The sequence below is a fragment of the Zasmidium cellare genome, assembly GCF_010093935.1.
Source record: "Zasmidium cellare ATCC 36951 unplaced genomic scaffold M409scaffold_13, whole genome shotgun sequence".
NCBI classification, from domain to species: domain Eukaryota; kingdom Fungi; phylum Ascomycota; class Dothideomycetes; order Mycosphaerellales; family Mycosphaerellaceae; genus Zasmidium; species Zasmidium cellare.
The window spans coordinates 671818-685262 of NW_022986957.1; the positions used below are offsets into that span (position 1 = coordinate 671818).

The 13445-nt window shown below is 54.8% G+C and overlaps 7 protein-coding genes across 7 annotated transcripts; 6 read left to right on the plus strand and 1 right to left on the minus strand.

Moving 5' to 3' along the window:
- Positions 1–539: 539 nt before the first annotated feature.
- On the plus strand, positions 540–1559 carry M409DRAFT_21710 (uncharacterized protein; the record flags this gene model as incomplete). The annotated part of the gene is made up of 1 exon (XM_033805985.1): positions 540–1559. One exon carries the CDS (start codon positions 540–542, stop codon positions 1557–1559), a length of 1020 nt encoding a protein of 339 aa, XP_033669161.1.
- A 184-nt stretch (positions 1560–1743) lies between these two features.
- M409DRAFT_21711 (uncharacterized protein) lies at positions 1744–3270 on the minus strand (the record flags this gene model as incomplete). The annotated part of the gene is made up of 1 exon (XM_033805986.1): positions 1744–3270. One exon carries the CDS (start codon positions 3268–3270, stop codon positions 1744–1746), a length of 1527 nt encoding a protein of 508 aa, XP_033669162.1.
- Positions 3271–4541: 1271 nt separating this feature from the next.
- Positions 4542–5471, plus strand: M409DRAFT_36458 (uncharacterized protein; the record flags this gene model as incomplete). The annotated part of the gene is made up of 2 exons (XM_033810559.1): positions 4542–5044; positions 5102–5471. Coding segments are annotated over 2 exons (873 nt in total), but the record flags the coding sequence as incomplete, so codon positions are not given.
- Positions 5472–5767: 296 nt separating this feature from the next.
- On the plus strand, positions 5768–6771 carry M409DRAFT_21713 (glycoside hydrolase family 17 protein; the record flags this gene model as incomplete). The annotated part of the gene is made up of 2 exons (XM_033805987.1): positions 5768–5986; positions 6040–6771. 2 exons carry the CDS (start codon positions 5768–5770, stop codon positions 6769–6771), a joined length of 951 nt encoding a protein of 316 aa, XP_033669164.1.
- Positions 6772–7315: 544 nt separating this feature from the next.
- M409DRAFT_53560 (uncharacterized protein) lies at positions 7316–8212 on the plus strand (the record flags this gene model as incomplete). Its single annotated transcript, XM_033812409.1, has 1 exon — positions 7316–8212. The coding sequence occupies one exon, from the start codon at positions 7316–7318 to the stop codon at positions 8210–8212; it is 897 nt and encodes a 298-aa protein (XP_033669165.1).
- Positions 8213–9581: 1369 nt separating this feature from the next.
- On the plus strand, positions 9582–11860 carry M409DRAFT_21714 (glycoside hydrolase family 2 protein; the record flags this gene model as incomplete). The annotated part of the gene is made up of 3 exons (XM_033805988.1): positions 9582–10120; positions 10171–10790; positions 10842–11860. 3 exons carry the CDS (start codon positions 9582–9584, stop codon positions 11858–11860), a joined length of 2178 nt encoding a protein of 725 aa, XP_033669166.1.
- A 948-nt stretch (positions 11861–12808) lies between these two features.
- M409DRAFT_65732 (uncharacterized protein) lies at positions 12809–13354 on the plus strand (the record flags this gene model as incomplete). The annotated part of the gene is made up of 3 exons (XM_033816640.1): positions 12809–12885; positions 12937–12993; positions 13057–13354. 3 exons carry the CDS (start codon positions 12809–12811, stop codon positions 13352–13354), a joined length of 432 nt encoding a protein of 143 aa, XP_033669167.1.
- Between the last annotated feature and the right edge of the window lie 91 nt (positions 13355–13445).

A 13445-nucleotide genomic window follows, 5' to 3' on the forward strand; every position in this document is an offset into this window, starting at 1 on the left:
GAATCTTGCCCTTGTCGTGTCAACGATGAGCAGTAATCGTGTTTTTGCTGAGACCTCCTCGATGCCCCATTCGATATCACGCTTGTGAAATGGGGTGTTGAAGAACAGTGTCCTCGAAGCCAGAATCGCGCTATGCCCAATTTGCTTAGCATCACATGCCGCAAATTAGAGTTCACGGAGTTACACTAGCGTGCTCACAAAGCACATGTCGCCCCACTCGAAGCTTAAATGCCACGGAGGTGAATGAGTGCTGAGGAAACGTGTGTAACGATGCTCTGCAGATTGGGATAAGAATTCTGGGTCGTTAGTCAGATTGCGGACATAAAGTGACAGAGGACGACTTCGTCTACCCGAGACCTCGAACTGTAAGGGCACAATGTTGCCTTGGTGGTTAGCGAGCAGCGACGCCAGAATGTATAAGAGAAGTCTGGCAGCCCTGCATCCAACAGAAAAGATATCACACGACAGCCCTCCTCCATTGATTCTTCAATAGAAGCCTCAAAAAGACACTATCACCTCCCTCCTCTCTCCTCGCAAACATGAGTCCAATCCCGCCCCAACCCACCAACCTCTCCGCCTTCCTCGACAGCCCCAACCAGCCCCTCCGCATCGCCCCAAGCCCCCTCCCAACGCCAGGAGAAAACGACATCATAATCCGCAACCACGCCGTCGCAATCAACACAATCGACCCAGCGCAAGCCGCCGGCTTCAACGTCAAGAAGTACCCCACCGTCCTCGGCCACGATCTCGCGGGAGAGGTCTTCGCCGTCGGATCGCAGGTGACCAGGTTCCGGAAGGGCGATAGGGTCATTGGCCATGCGTGGCAGTTTTTGACGGGCGAGGCGGCGGATGGGGCTTTTAGTTTGTATTCGAGGGTGCCGGCGCGGAATGCTGCGGTTTTGCCGGAGGGGATCTCGTATGCTGATGGGGTTGTTTTGCCGCTTGCTCTTGATACCGCGGCCGCGGGGTTCTATCAGGAAACGCATTTGAACTTGGAGTTACCGACGATCGATGCCAAGCCGGCGAGTCGGGGCGAGGTGGTCGTCGTCTATGGCGGTTCCTCTTCAGTTGGTGCTGCAGCCATCCAGCTTGCTTTCAATGCAGGCTACCGTGCTCTCGCAACTTCCAGTCCTCGCAACTTCGACCTTTGCCGTAACTGCGGTGCCAGCGAAGTTTTCGACTACAAGTCAAGCACCATTGCCGAAGACATCGCTCGTGCAGTCGGCAGCGACAAGTTCGTCGGTCTATACAATGCAATCGGGGTACCAGAGTCCTTCGACGTGGTCCTCCCCGTCATGGAGAAGTTAGGAGGTGGAATCGTCGCAAACACGAAACCGCCTGGCAAGTTGCCAGAAAATGTCTCAGCACGATTTGTGCTGGGCGTTGGCGAGTCCAGTTTCCCGCTGTGGGAGGGCTTCGTCACCGAGGGGTTGGCGTCTGGAAAGCTGAAGTGTCTGCCAAACGCTAAGGTCGTCGGGAAGGGCTTGGGGAGTTTGCAGGCGGCATTCGAGACGCGCGATGGGCCTGTGAGCGCAGAGAAGATCGTGGTGGAGCTGTAAGTGGTATGGGTGGAGTCAAAGGTGATGAAGTGATGTCCAACTCGTCAGAGAGCCGCCAGCTGGTTTGCCCCTGTATCTTCCTGTTCAGATCAGCTTCATAGATACTTTCCTAGAGAGGACGTGGCCTCCAGTCAACAGACTCAGCACTTCGCGAACTCTCTCATCACGAACACGCTGCTATCCGCTAAGACTCCTTATCAGCGCCGAAGATGGCTGCAGGACATCGGGCATCCGGAATGATATCGTGTCCCGAGTCTCTGTCATCTCTGACAGTAAAGGCGCGAGGATCGAAAGCATCTCCATATCGACCAGCTTCAGCAATTCCCGGCAGAACAGCACCTACTTTGCACAGACTATGAGGATTGCTATGGAGGACGCGGTCCAGTCTGGCCTGATTTGCCACCAGGCAAGCATGACACCAGCCCATCTCTGCAGTCGCCTTCTGTTGCTCAAAGACATGGTATGCCAGCGTGAGGCACAATCGAACGATCAAAGCAGGCACCACGCGGTCCGTTTGTGTGAACGACAGGATGACTTTGCAGAGTCGACGGGCCAGTTGGTCAGCGTTTTGCTCGATCTTCCGCTGTAGTTCAGACGGGACGAGCATGGTGGTATCGGGACATAGGAACCAGATGCGCAGAATGGTGCACTGGACCACGAGTGACAAGATCGCAGTGCATACGAACTGATTGGCGTCCACCTCGGACATCGGAGCGTACACTTTGGGGAAGACAGAAGAGCTTGCCATGACCACCACCTCTTCTGTGTTAGGTCTCAACCGCTGAGCCTGCGTCACACCTACGCTTGGAGGCTCCTGGAGTTGAGGGAAGAGACCTTGAGCATGGTTGGCGATGATATATAGGCGAGACACGTGGTCTAGGAGCTGCGTCACCGATCCTCCAGTCGACAAAGCATGATCAGTCCGCTCGAGAAGGGTCGGGAGCGCACCGAAAACTGTCAACAATTCGGCCAGTCCTTTGGATTTAATCTGAAGCCAGGCGGGATGTACAGTCCAAGCCTTGCGCTTCGCCAGAGCGAGGAAGAAACCATTGTAACAAATGTGGCGGATCAAGCCCCTATCCAAGGTCTGGTCAGCGTCCAGATGCTGGGGCCCCTGCAGCGTGAGCAGGTGCTGCGCGGTCTCAAGATGAAGGACCCAACAGTCATCAGTCTTGCCATCGTCCGACAATTGCCGTACATGATCATTGACATGAGTCATCAGAGCCATTGTCGAGACGATACCGCGAACGTGGCTCCCAACATCCTTCTGAGTGCCAGCCATGCGTAGTGAGGAATTGAGCATGCCCAGCAGACGCCCATATGCAATCCGACTCTCATGGCGGATGCGCTCATTATGGCTCAATGCTCCAACGTGTGCCAGGCCCATCGTCCTCTTCGCCAACTTGAGCAGCTTGGTCCCAGGCACAGTCTCGGCCATTGCACGCAGGTATGTGATCTGCCGCCAAGGAGAGATGGTGGCCGGCAAGTAGGTCTCGTAGAAGTCGGCGAACAGTTGCGTATCGAGCTCATCTGAGTCCGGCAATGAGCTTTGCAGTAAGGGCCGTGATATCTCAATCTCCTGGACCCGCGCCACGACCAATTGTTGTTTTTCCTGTTGGCGAGCGGCGTTCTTGATCGGACGTGTGCCACTCCTTCGACCTTCTTGCTGTGATCTTCTGTTCAGCTTTTGGCCGATCGTCTGAACACACATCTCATACCAACCTTTCGGCGCGGAGGCTGTTCAGGACCAAAATGCAAACTGGAAACGGCTCCGGGTTCGCATGGCGTCGTCCCCCTCGGCGTCGCTGAAGGAAGTGGCTGGCGAGACATGCCGGAGAATGGAGCGAAAGACGACCACGAAGACTGTCCAATACTCCTACCTCTTACACTGGTTCTATGAGCCGCCAGCGAGCAGATTGAGACGCAGTCCTCACTGTTTTCCGAAAGATCTTGCCGCCAATACCAACACAATCAAGCTTGAACAACATTCAGCCGCACGCAGGCGACTTGGCCTTGCACTCCCCTCTTCTGCAGGAAACACATCCTCTAACCGACCCTGCTAAACATCAGTACTCGTGCTACAACATACTCGCCGTCTCGCGCCGCCTGGCGATTTGCCAGGCGCGAATGCCACAAGTCCCGAGGAACCGACTGTCGCATAGCATCGCGGCATCTCCATGCACCTCTTATCGCGCGACAAGTATACCATCCAAAGGACACCCAACGCGGGCAAATAATAGCCAGGAAAAGCACTCCACGATCTTGATGAAGCAACCTCGATGTCTATGTTTTGTCGATGGAGGTGGCACCGTGGGGATTCTCCGGATGTGACTGGAAGCCGTGGAGGCCCACGTTGGCTTGCGAAAATCCACTCTTCTGACTTCATCCCATCCATCCTCCTTCAACTGCATACATCATGGCTTTTCGGTTGGGACGAGACTTTGTGGCCTGCACAACCCTTTCTACTCGTCCATCAAGCATGCATTGCTACGTTCTCACATGGCCAGAACGATACGAACACTGGATCTTCTCCAGAGAAGAAGCAATGTCTTTGTCGTCTGTCTGATCGCGGCCTTGGGCCATCACGATCGTTGAGATCAAGCAGTAGGTAGGTGATTTTAGCTTCCTCTATCTCTACCCACAGCACACACTATCTCGTGAAAGAGCCACTTTTAGGCACTCTGATCTCGAAAAACGTCAGAAGGGATTCAAGCCAGATTTTACGCGTTCACTCTACTATCCTCTCTTCTCTGCTGTTCAATCACATTGTCCTTGTCTCTACCACAATTTCTCTTTCCAGCAAGAACACCAGCAACAATGGCGATCCACGCACAGGAACCTCCCCAACAAACCAAACAGCCAACCTCCCAACAACTCCCAGATGCGTCCAACATGGGAACGAAGCGAAAAATAGTCTGCTTCTCAGGTACGTCCCCTCCCAGAACTCCACCACTCCGAAAACCCTACTAAACAAAACGCACCCTAGACTTCGACGGCACAATCTTCATGCAAGACACCGGCCACATCCTCTTCGAGACCTTCGGCTGCGGCCCCGAAAAACGCGCCCTCCTCGAATCGCAAATCAAATCCGGCGAGCGCAGTTTCCGCGAAGTCTCCGAGGATATGTGGGCATCGCTCGACGTACCCTTTGAGGATGGGTTCAGAGCTTTAGAAGACGGTCTTGAGATCGATAAAGACTTCCTTCAGTTCCATGCCTTTTGTCGGAATAACAATATCCCGTTTAATGTCATCTCAGCGGGGTTGAAGCCGGTGTTGAGGAGGGTGCTGGATCATTTCTTGGGAGAGGAGGCGAGTAGTGGGATTGAGATTGTGGCGAATGATGCGGAGATTGACAAGGAAGGGCATGCGTGGAAGCCGGTGTGGAGGCATAATACGCCATTGGGACATGATAAGGCGTTAAGTATTGATGAGTATAAGAGGCGGGCGGAGATCGAGAGTGAGGATGGGACGATACCTATGGTTGTGTAAGTCCAAGTCCACCAGTCCCACTCTCCACACCAAACTTGCTGATAAACATCCAGCTTCATCGGCGACGGCATCTCCGACCTAGCAGCAGCCGGCCAATCCGACGTCCTCTTCGCCCGCCGCGGCCTCGCCCTCGAAAACTACTGCATCGAGAAGAAGATCGAACACATCCCCTACGACAGCTTCGCCGACATCCAGCGCGAAATCATGCGAATCGCCAAACTTGACGAAGCCAAGACGAAAGGCGAAGGTCTGCCAGCCAAGTTCAACCCCCGGGCGAATATGTGGCGGAGGGTCAGTTCGAAGCAGGCGATCCCGGCGTTCAAGGCGCTGACGCCGCAGAACGAGGAGAGGGCGTTTTTGTGGCCGGAGACGTTTACGGAGACGAGGAGGCCGACGGCTTTGAGGGCGGCGACGTCTGCGTAGAGGTTGTGATGTTGTTGGGTGGAGTTGAGAGGATGTCAGATCGTATTGAATACTTCCGGCCTCAAGAGAGTTCATATCCTTGCTTTTGTTGTCTCGAAATGGAGCGACAGCACAGGGATCAACGTGTCCATACTCGAACTCCGGACGTCTGGGTTGACTCTTCACAAAGTGAAGCAGTTCGTCGTCATCAGGTTCCGCTCCTTCCTCAGAACAACATCACTGTCGTTTCCAAATCTGTCGCTAACGAGAATCGTTCGTTGCCCTCACCCATACTCCCAGATATTGACACGAACAACATGCGCCTCCTCCTCCTCCTCCTCCTCCTCCTCCTCGCCCTCATCGGCAGTGCAGCAGCACAAGCAATCCGAGGTTTCAATTCGGGAGGCATAGGTCCAAAGGGACCCAAATCACAGCAAGACTTCGAAGCCGAGTTCAACAAGATCAAGAACCTACCAGGCACCGGGCCCTTCACCTCCATCCGGCTGTTCACGATGATTCAGCCGAATACTGCCAGCGTAAGCTCACTCGAGGATGCATTCTATGAGGTTGTGCTAAGTGATATGATCAGGACCCAACAGTAGCCATCCCCGCCGCCATATCCACACAAACCCGCCTGCTGCTCGGCCTCTGGGCCAGCGCCGGCCAGGACGCCTTCAACAATGAACTCACCGCCCTCAAGGCAGCCATCACCCAACACGGCGAGAAGTTCACCTCTCTCATCGACGCCATCTCCTGCGGCTCAGAAGACCTATATCGAATTACACCCACCGGCATCGCAAACAAAGCAGGCATCGGCGCCTCCCCTGACACGCTGGTGCAATACATCCAGCAACTCCGCGACGCAATCAAGGACACGCCTGCATCCGGGGCGAAGATCACACATGTAGATACGTGGACGGCATGGGTAAACGAGAGTAACTTCGCAGTGACCAAAGCCGTCGACTGGCTCGGCATGGACGGCTACCCCTACTACGAGAAAGAGCACGAAAACACCATCTCGAACGCCGGACAGCTCTTCTTCGACTCGTACAACAAGACCGTCGCCGTCTCGCAGGGGAAACCTGTTCACGTCACGGAGACGGGCTGGCCGGTTGCTGGGCCGAAGTCTGGGCTCGCGGTGGCTTCTGTCGAGAATGCGAAGAAGTATTGGGATCAGGTCGCTTGTCGGTTGCTGGGGAGTGTGGATACGTGGTGGTTTACGCTGGATGATGCGAAGGCGGATCCGGGGGAGATTTCTTTTAGTTCGATTAAGCCGGATTTGGGGGATCCGTTGTTTGAGCTTTCTTGTCCTGGAGAGTAGGGAGGAGCAGTATGTCGGAGAGGCGATTCCCAGCTCTGTGTGTTGCTTTAGTTTGGCCGTGGCTGGAATCGTAATCAATTCTATGCACCTGTGCATGGTCGTACTTGACATCGGGGCCTTTTCACTCTTTACGTCCGTCCACCACGACCTCCTGATCGACATTTGAAAGGCTGAGATCGTTCAACTCCACACTTCGTACTCAAGACACCCTCTCATTGATTCGAAAGCATTACCAATAGATTTGTTGGAGGTTTCGCTACAGGTAGGTATAACTTTCGTCAAAATATGACCACGATCAGTGGCCACATCATTGCAGTAGGCAAGCGAGCGCGTGAGTACGAGAGATGCAGCCCCATCTGTAAACACAACATGGGCGCCTGTAACACACTCGCATTGGTCAAAAGCCCGCATCCAAATCTGCCGCAGCCTGATCAGCGACCCTGAATTAGAACTACGCCGCATGATTGCAGGCGCTTAAAACTGGATCAATATCTCCCTTCACGCCACCTCGTCCTACACGTTCTTCGTGCAACCACACCGAACGATGCCGCCCACCGAGCGAGCCAGGCTATTACAATTCCACTTCCGGCACACAACTCTGCTGCGTAGCTGGCGATACGTGCGGTGCGAACTCCATCTGCCACTCCCTGTCTTCACATTCACCGCTATATTCGTCCTTCTACCTCGGCGGCTGCACAAATCCAACTTCGACGATCCGCTCTGTCGACGGGATTGCAACGATCGGGGGACGCTGTTAGTAGGCGCGGATGTTGTTTACGACGAAGGAGATGGAGACGGGGTCTGGAGTTGTTGTGGACGGACGACGGATGGGACTAATGGCGTGGATTGTTCGAATCCGGTGGACCGCTTGTCTTTTCAGATTGGATGGACACCTGATCAGTTTCCTGGGCCAGTGGACAAGGCGCTCACGCCGGGTGTTACGACGACGGTGGGAAGTGTGACGGGTGCGATGACGAGGAAGTCGAGTGCCGCAACGAGCATGCCGACTGCTCAGACGTCTCAGAATAGCTTGATGTCGACGACTGTGGTTGGGTCGGCAACTGCTACGGCGGCTGTAAGTCCGCAGAGTCCTACTGCTGCAGCAACGGACCACAATACCGGACTGTCGACGGGGGCAAAAGCTGGTATAGGAGTCGGAACCGCGGTGGTTGCTTTGGCCTTGCTTGGAATGATCGCGGCTATCCTGCTGTTGTGGAAGAAGCAGAGTAAGCCAGATCAAAACAGAACGTCCGCTCCCAGCACAGAGACACCACAAAAGCCGGAAGGAGGATATGACTTCAAGCCCTCGGTGTTCCATAGGAGCCAAGGGTTTGCATCTCATCCGCACGAACTGAGTGCTTCGGCAATGACGCACGAGTTAGATTCGAGTGTGCAGCCACGGCATATGATGGATTCCGGGTTCAGGACACATCAGGAGTGAGGGTCTCTGGCTTGTCTTGATGCGAAGGCGGATCCGAATGAGATTTCCTTCAGCACGATGGAGCCGGATCTTGAAGATTCGCGGTTTGATCTTGCTTGTCCTGTCGAGTAGGGAGGATCGTGATCCCGGGATTGGATTGGATCTGTAAGCGTAATACCTAAATCGCATTTGTAGCCTGATGTAGGCAATGCTAGGGAGTCAATAGACGAAGCTCGGCGGTTTGCGACTTCATGTCTGCTGTTGCATACTTGGTACCAACCTGAAAGCCCTCTGTTTTCGCTGTGAGGCCGCTGTCACTATCATGGCGCATGGAATGCGTCGTACACTCGTAAAAACCCAGCGTGAGGTCGACTCTGTCTTCTGACCGCTGTTCTACTCAACGTCGCACAGCCCAGACACGTTGAACCACGCGGTACCATATCATGCTCTTGCATTATTCTGCACGCGATGCCTTGCGTCTTTGCCCCTTCTCTCTTGCAGACTTTCCGTCTTTCACAGCATTAACTGAACCAGGATTGCTTGCACAGCTTGGACGGGAAGAGCTCTCCCATGCGCGTCATGGGTTTCGGTTGTGGATCGTCAGGTACGAGAGCCAAAGTCAACGCGTGCACCGCGTCGCGTGGTCACTCGATTCACAGCATCCTCTCATGCAGCACGCCTGCGGTCTTGGCAGGAGTGGTATGGCAGTCGACGGACGTAATGGAATCCTGAGCTGCGAACGTCGCACCGCCGATGATGCATGCGATGTTGTACGGCGTCCCATCTTGGGATTGTTGGAGAGCAAAAGGTAAAACTTCGAGCTCGACGCTGATCGTGATCCTTCCGATGGCCGCCAAATCTCCGCGACCGCATGGTTGTCGTCTGGTTCGACGAGTTGCGAACCGGGAAACCCGGCATCCCGAGCGAGCAGGTTTGCCATCGGGCAGGATTGTGGCAGGTCATCAGGCAGTGAGGGGAAGGTGGCCGAAGTGGACAGACAGACCTCGATAAGACCTCCGCCAAGGGCTGATCTGCTCGCTTGGCAACAGCGTCAAACCAAAAACCCACTCTCTGCTGCAGCAGGCCCACGCGGGAGGTGGAGGAGGTCTGCTCGCCGTCTCGTCACAGGATCCAACGGCCGCTGGAAATGAAGATGGACAAGGATCCTGCCTCTCCTTGACGCTATTGCCTGCACGCTCGTGGAGTCGACGGCGCCCCATGGGGTCATCGTTGCGGGACATGTGCTTGCTGCTGCAACACCACCTCCAGCCAAAATCTCCAGAAGGAGCAGGGTTGGTTGCGAGTACGGTCCTTCTCGCATTAATATGTAGGTGCCTGTCCTCTCTCACTTCCATCTTCTTTGCTTCTTCTCTCTCAGCAGCAGTAGAAAATGCATTTCCATTCATACGCCGCCATCCTTTCGGGGGCATTGGGTGCCAGTGCCCTCAAGTTCCCTCGCCAGGCCGCCAATGCCTCCACACGGTACTCGGTGCAGACTCCTCCTCTCGACACGCCGTGGACGTACGAAGTAGGAACAGACCCATGGCCGCAATACCCAAGACCAAAGCTCGCTCGATCCCAATGGCAGAGCTTGAACGGCATCTGGACATACTCCAATGCTAGCAACTTGGATGCTGTGAACAGCCCTCCATTCAACCAGACACTGCCAAGAGAAGTCCTGGTTCCATTCTGTCTCGAGAGTGGCTTGTCCGGCATTCAAGGCCAAGATGTGCTCTACTCGTGGTACCAGACCACGTTCGAAGTCCCTCGCAACTGGACTGGTGAGCGAGTGCTGCTGAACTTTGGTGCGGTGGATTATGAGACGACGGTCTTTGTGAATGGACAAAACGCCACTTTCAATCGTGGAGGCTACTTTGCGTTTTCGGTGGATGTTACTCCATACCTCAACCGAGGTGGTCAGAACGAGCTGTGAGTTACAGAAACATGAAGATTGAGGGTTGAAGACTAATTATGATAAGGCTGGTCTTCGTTCATGACCCAACAGACAGTGATCCATATGTCATCCCAATTGGAAAGCAGACTCTGAACCCATCCCACATCTTCTACCGACCTTGCAGTGGTATCTGGCAGAGCGTATGGATCGAATCCGCCCCAACAAACCACATCACCGCGATCAACGTCAATGGAGATGCTGGCGGCAATGTCAACATGACCGTGACGAGTTCTGGCAACGCTAGCTCCACTGTAGAAATCACAGTCAAGGAGAGAGCCAAGGACGATGGAGGCCATGGTGGTTCTCCAGGCCAGGGAGGACCACCAGGCTACGGAGGCTACAGCGATAATGGGTTCCAGTGGGGCCATGGAGGTCACGGCGGCCACGGTGGCAATGGCGGGAATGGAGGCAATGTCGTAGCCAGGCACAGTGGCACGACGGGCTCTCCCATCACATTCAAGGTGAATGGGGCCAAGACCTGGTCACCCAGCGATCCAAACCTCTACGACATTGAGATCAAGTTGGGCTCGGACGATGTCACCAGCTACACTGGTTTCAGAACCGTTGGACGAGAGGAAGTTAATGGCGTTCAAAGGATCACATTGAATGGTGATGCCATCTTCACAATGGGTACCCTTGATCAAGGTAAGAACATCCCTTACAGCAACAAAGCGTTCCCTTACTGATGTCGTCCAGGATACTGGCCAGACGGACTCTACACACCACCCACCTACGAAGCCATGACCTATGACATCCGCACCCTGAAGAAGATCGGCTACAACATGCTCCGCAAGCACATCAAAGTCGAACCCCCGCTCTTCTACGCCGCCGCCGACGAAATCGGCATCCTCGTCATGCAAGACATGCCCGCGCTCCGCCCCTCCCAATCGCGCACCCTCGCCAACTGCACCACGGAAACCATCCTCCCCGACGACGCCCAACAAGCCGAGTTCCAGCGCCAGCTCGAAGTCCTCATCACCCAATTCCGCTCCTACACCTCCATCTTCAGCTGGGTCATCTACAACGAAGGCTGGGGCCAAATCACCTCCTACTACCCAGAGTTCGCACTCACCGACCTCGTCCGCGAGCTCGACCCCACGCGCATCATCGACTCCGTCACAGGCTGGTACGACCACGGGGCCGGCGACTTCAGCGACAACCACCACTACGCGAACCCGCAGTGCGGCACGCCGTGGTACAGCATCAACTCGTCGCCCTTCGACCCGAGCCGCATCGGCTTCCAGGGCGAGTTCGGCGGCACCGGGCACAACGTCTCCGCAGACCACCTCTGGAAAGTCCAGGAGGCCATCAACACGATCAATCAGACGTACGAAATCGACCAGACGCTCGACACGTGGAACTACCGCGGCCACTTCCTGCTGAACGAGCTGCTCTCGCAGGTGGAGCTGTACTCGTGCGCGGGCGCCGTGTGGACGCAGACGACCGACGTCGAGGGCGAGGTCAACGGCATGTTGACGTACGATCGCCGGATCCTGCGCCCCGTGCTCGAGCAGTGGAATGCGGATATCCAGGCGCTCTATGACGCCAGTGCGAAGAGAACGAATGGGTCCATGCCGATTGCTTCGAGCACGATTGCGTATACCACTGCGACGGAGCCCTGGCCGCAGACGTTCTGGAGTGGGTATCACTGGACGCCGGCGGGGCCTGCGAGGACGACGGGTGGTGGGGGTGTTCCTGGGGGTTGGGGATCTTGACGATATCATCAGAAAGTCTTGATGGAGGAGTGATAAGTTTCATGAGCAGATGACAGATGGAAGCCAGGTTTGCATCGCATTGCGTGACAGGATAACGTTTGGCGATGATGAGAACACAGAACAAGAGTCTCGTCCACAGCAGCACATGAAAGTCTTCCATCCTCAATGCTGCTCCTCTCAGTAGTAGCAGGTCTTCTCTTCTGGTGCAAGTACCTTATTACTGATCTCGCAATCTTCTCCCGTCTCCATTTCCATACTAATCCAACACCCTGCCCTGCCCTATCCTTCTCAATCCACCGGAATTCCTCACGAGAGAGATTCGCGGAACAAATCCCCATAACCCTACCTACCACCACTACTGACTCTGTGTAACCATCGACGCCTTCACATGCCACGTACCACACTACCGTAACAACTTCTTAGGGCAGATCGGAATCCTCCGCGGTCCACATTCACCGCACACACGTGGGAGGGCTCACTGACATCTGCGCACAAATCCCAGAATTCTCTTCACATCGACATGTGGACCACCGATCGTCACGATGGTTGTTACATCGTCGTAGACGGATTCGGTGAGTGCATGGCAGTGGTCAGTGGCAGTGTTAAGTTTCAGCCAACGCCCTCCATGCACGAGGGCTTCGCACGGCACGGGAGAAGTTCCGCTGTATAGCAAGAAGCTTGCTTCCCGGTGCCGAGAGTCCAGATAGGTAGTTGTACGGTGACGGAGAATTGGGAATGGTTCGGTTGGAAGTTCGTATATAACTCGTGGGTTTTCTTGACAGACGGCCTGAAAGTGGGGAGGTTGGTGGATTGAGTTTTTGGCGTCGTCGTCGGGTTGGGTTGCTGCCCGATCGTCGTTGTCGTCGTCGTTCTTCTTTTACCTGGCGAACTTGACTTCCTGTGTGCACTGAAGAGTCCGAGACGAGTGAGACTCTTGTGTCGACGACAATGGCGGTCTCCAACGCACCTCTCGTGGGCCCGGTCATTGCGATGGCCTTGTGGACTTTTTCCATGGAGTTCTGGATGTGCGTTTTCCACATCGTCGGTTCTCTTTGACAATCACTGACCGCTCCCAGGTACTCATACCGCCTGCCCGACATCTCCAAGTACAACGTCCAGATGCCACCAACAGTGTAAGCCCCCAGCACTTCCCCTTCCAGAGCGATCGCATTCAGCTCATAGTCCTTCTCATGCAGAACCAAAGCCGAACTCGAAAAGCAAATCCCTCGACATCGAAACTGGCCCGCCGAGAACTTCAATCATCTACACGAACAACCAACCGTCTTCTTCGCGGTCGCTTTGGCATTGACATTTCTCGAGGTCTCTGACGGCTTGACTGTTACTCTTGCGTGGGCGTACGTTGGCGTTCGAGTCGTGCACAGCTTGATCCAGGCCCAAACGAATATCATCATGCGGCGGTTTGCGGCGTTTGCGACTTCGAGTGTGATTCTTTTTGGCTTGACGGCCAAGGCTGCTGTGGTTTATTTCTTCTGATGTGGATGTTCTCAGTGCGAGTGCGATTGCTCGATGGATGCGTTGTGATGATTGTTGGAGATACCCCTTCTGCTTTTCAATGCCGTGTTGA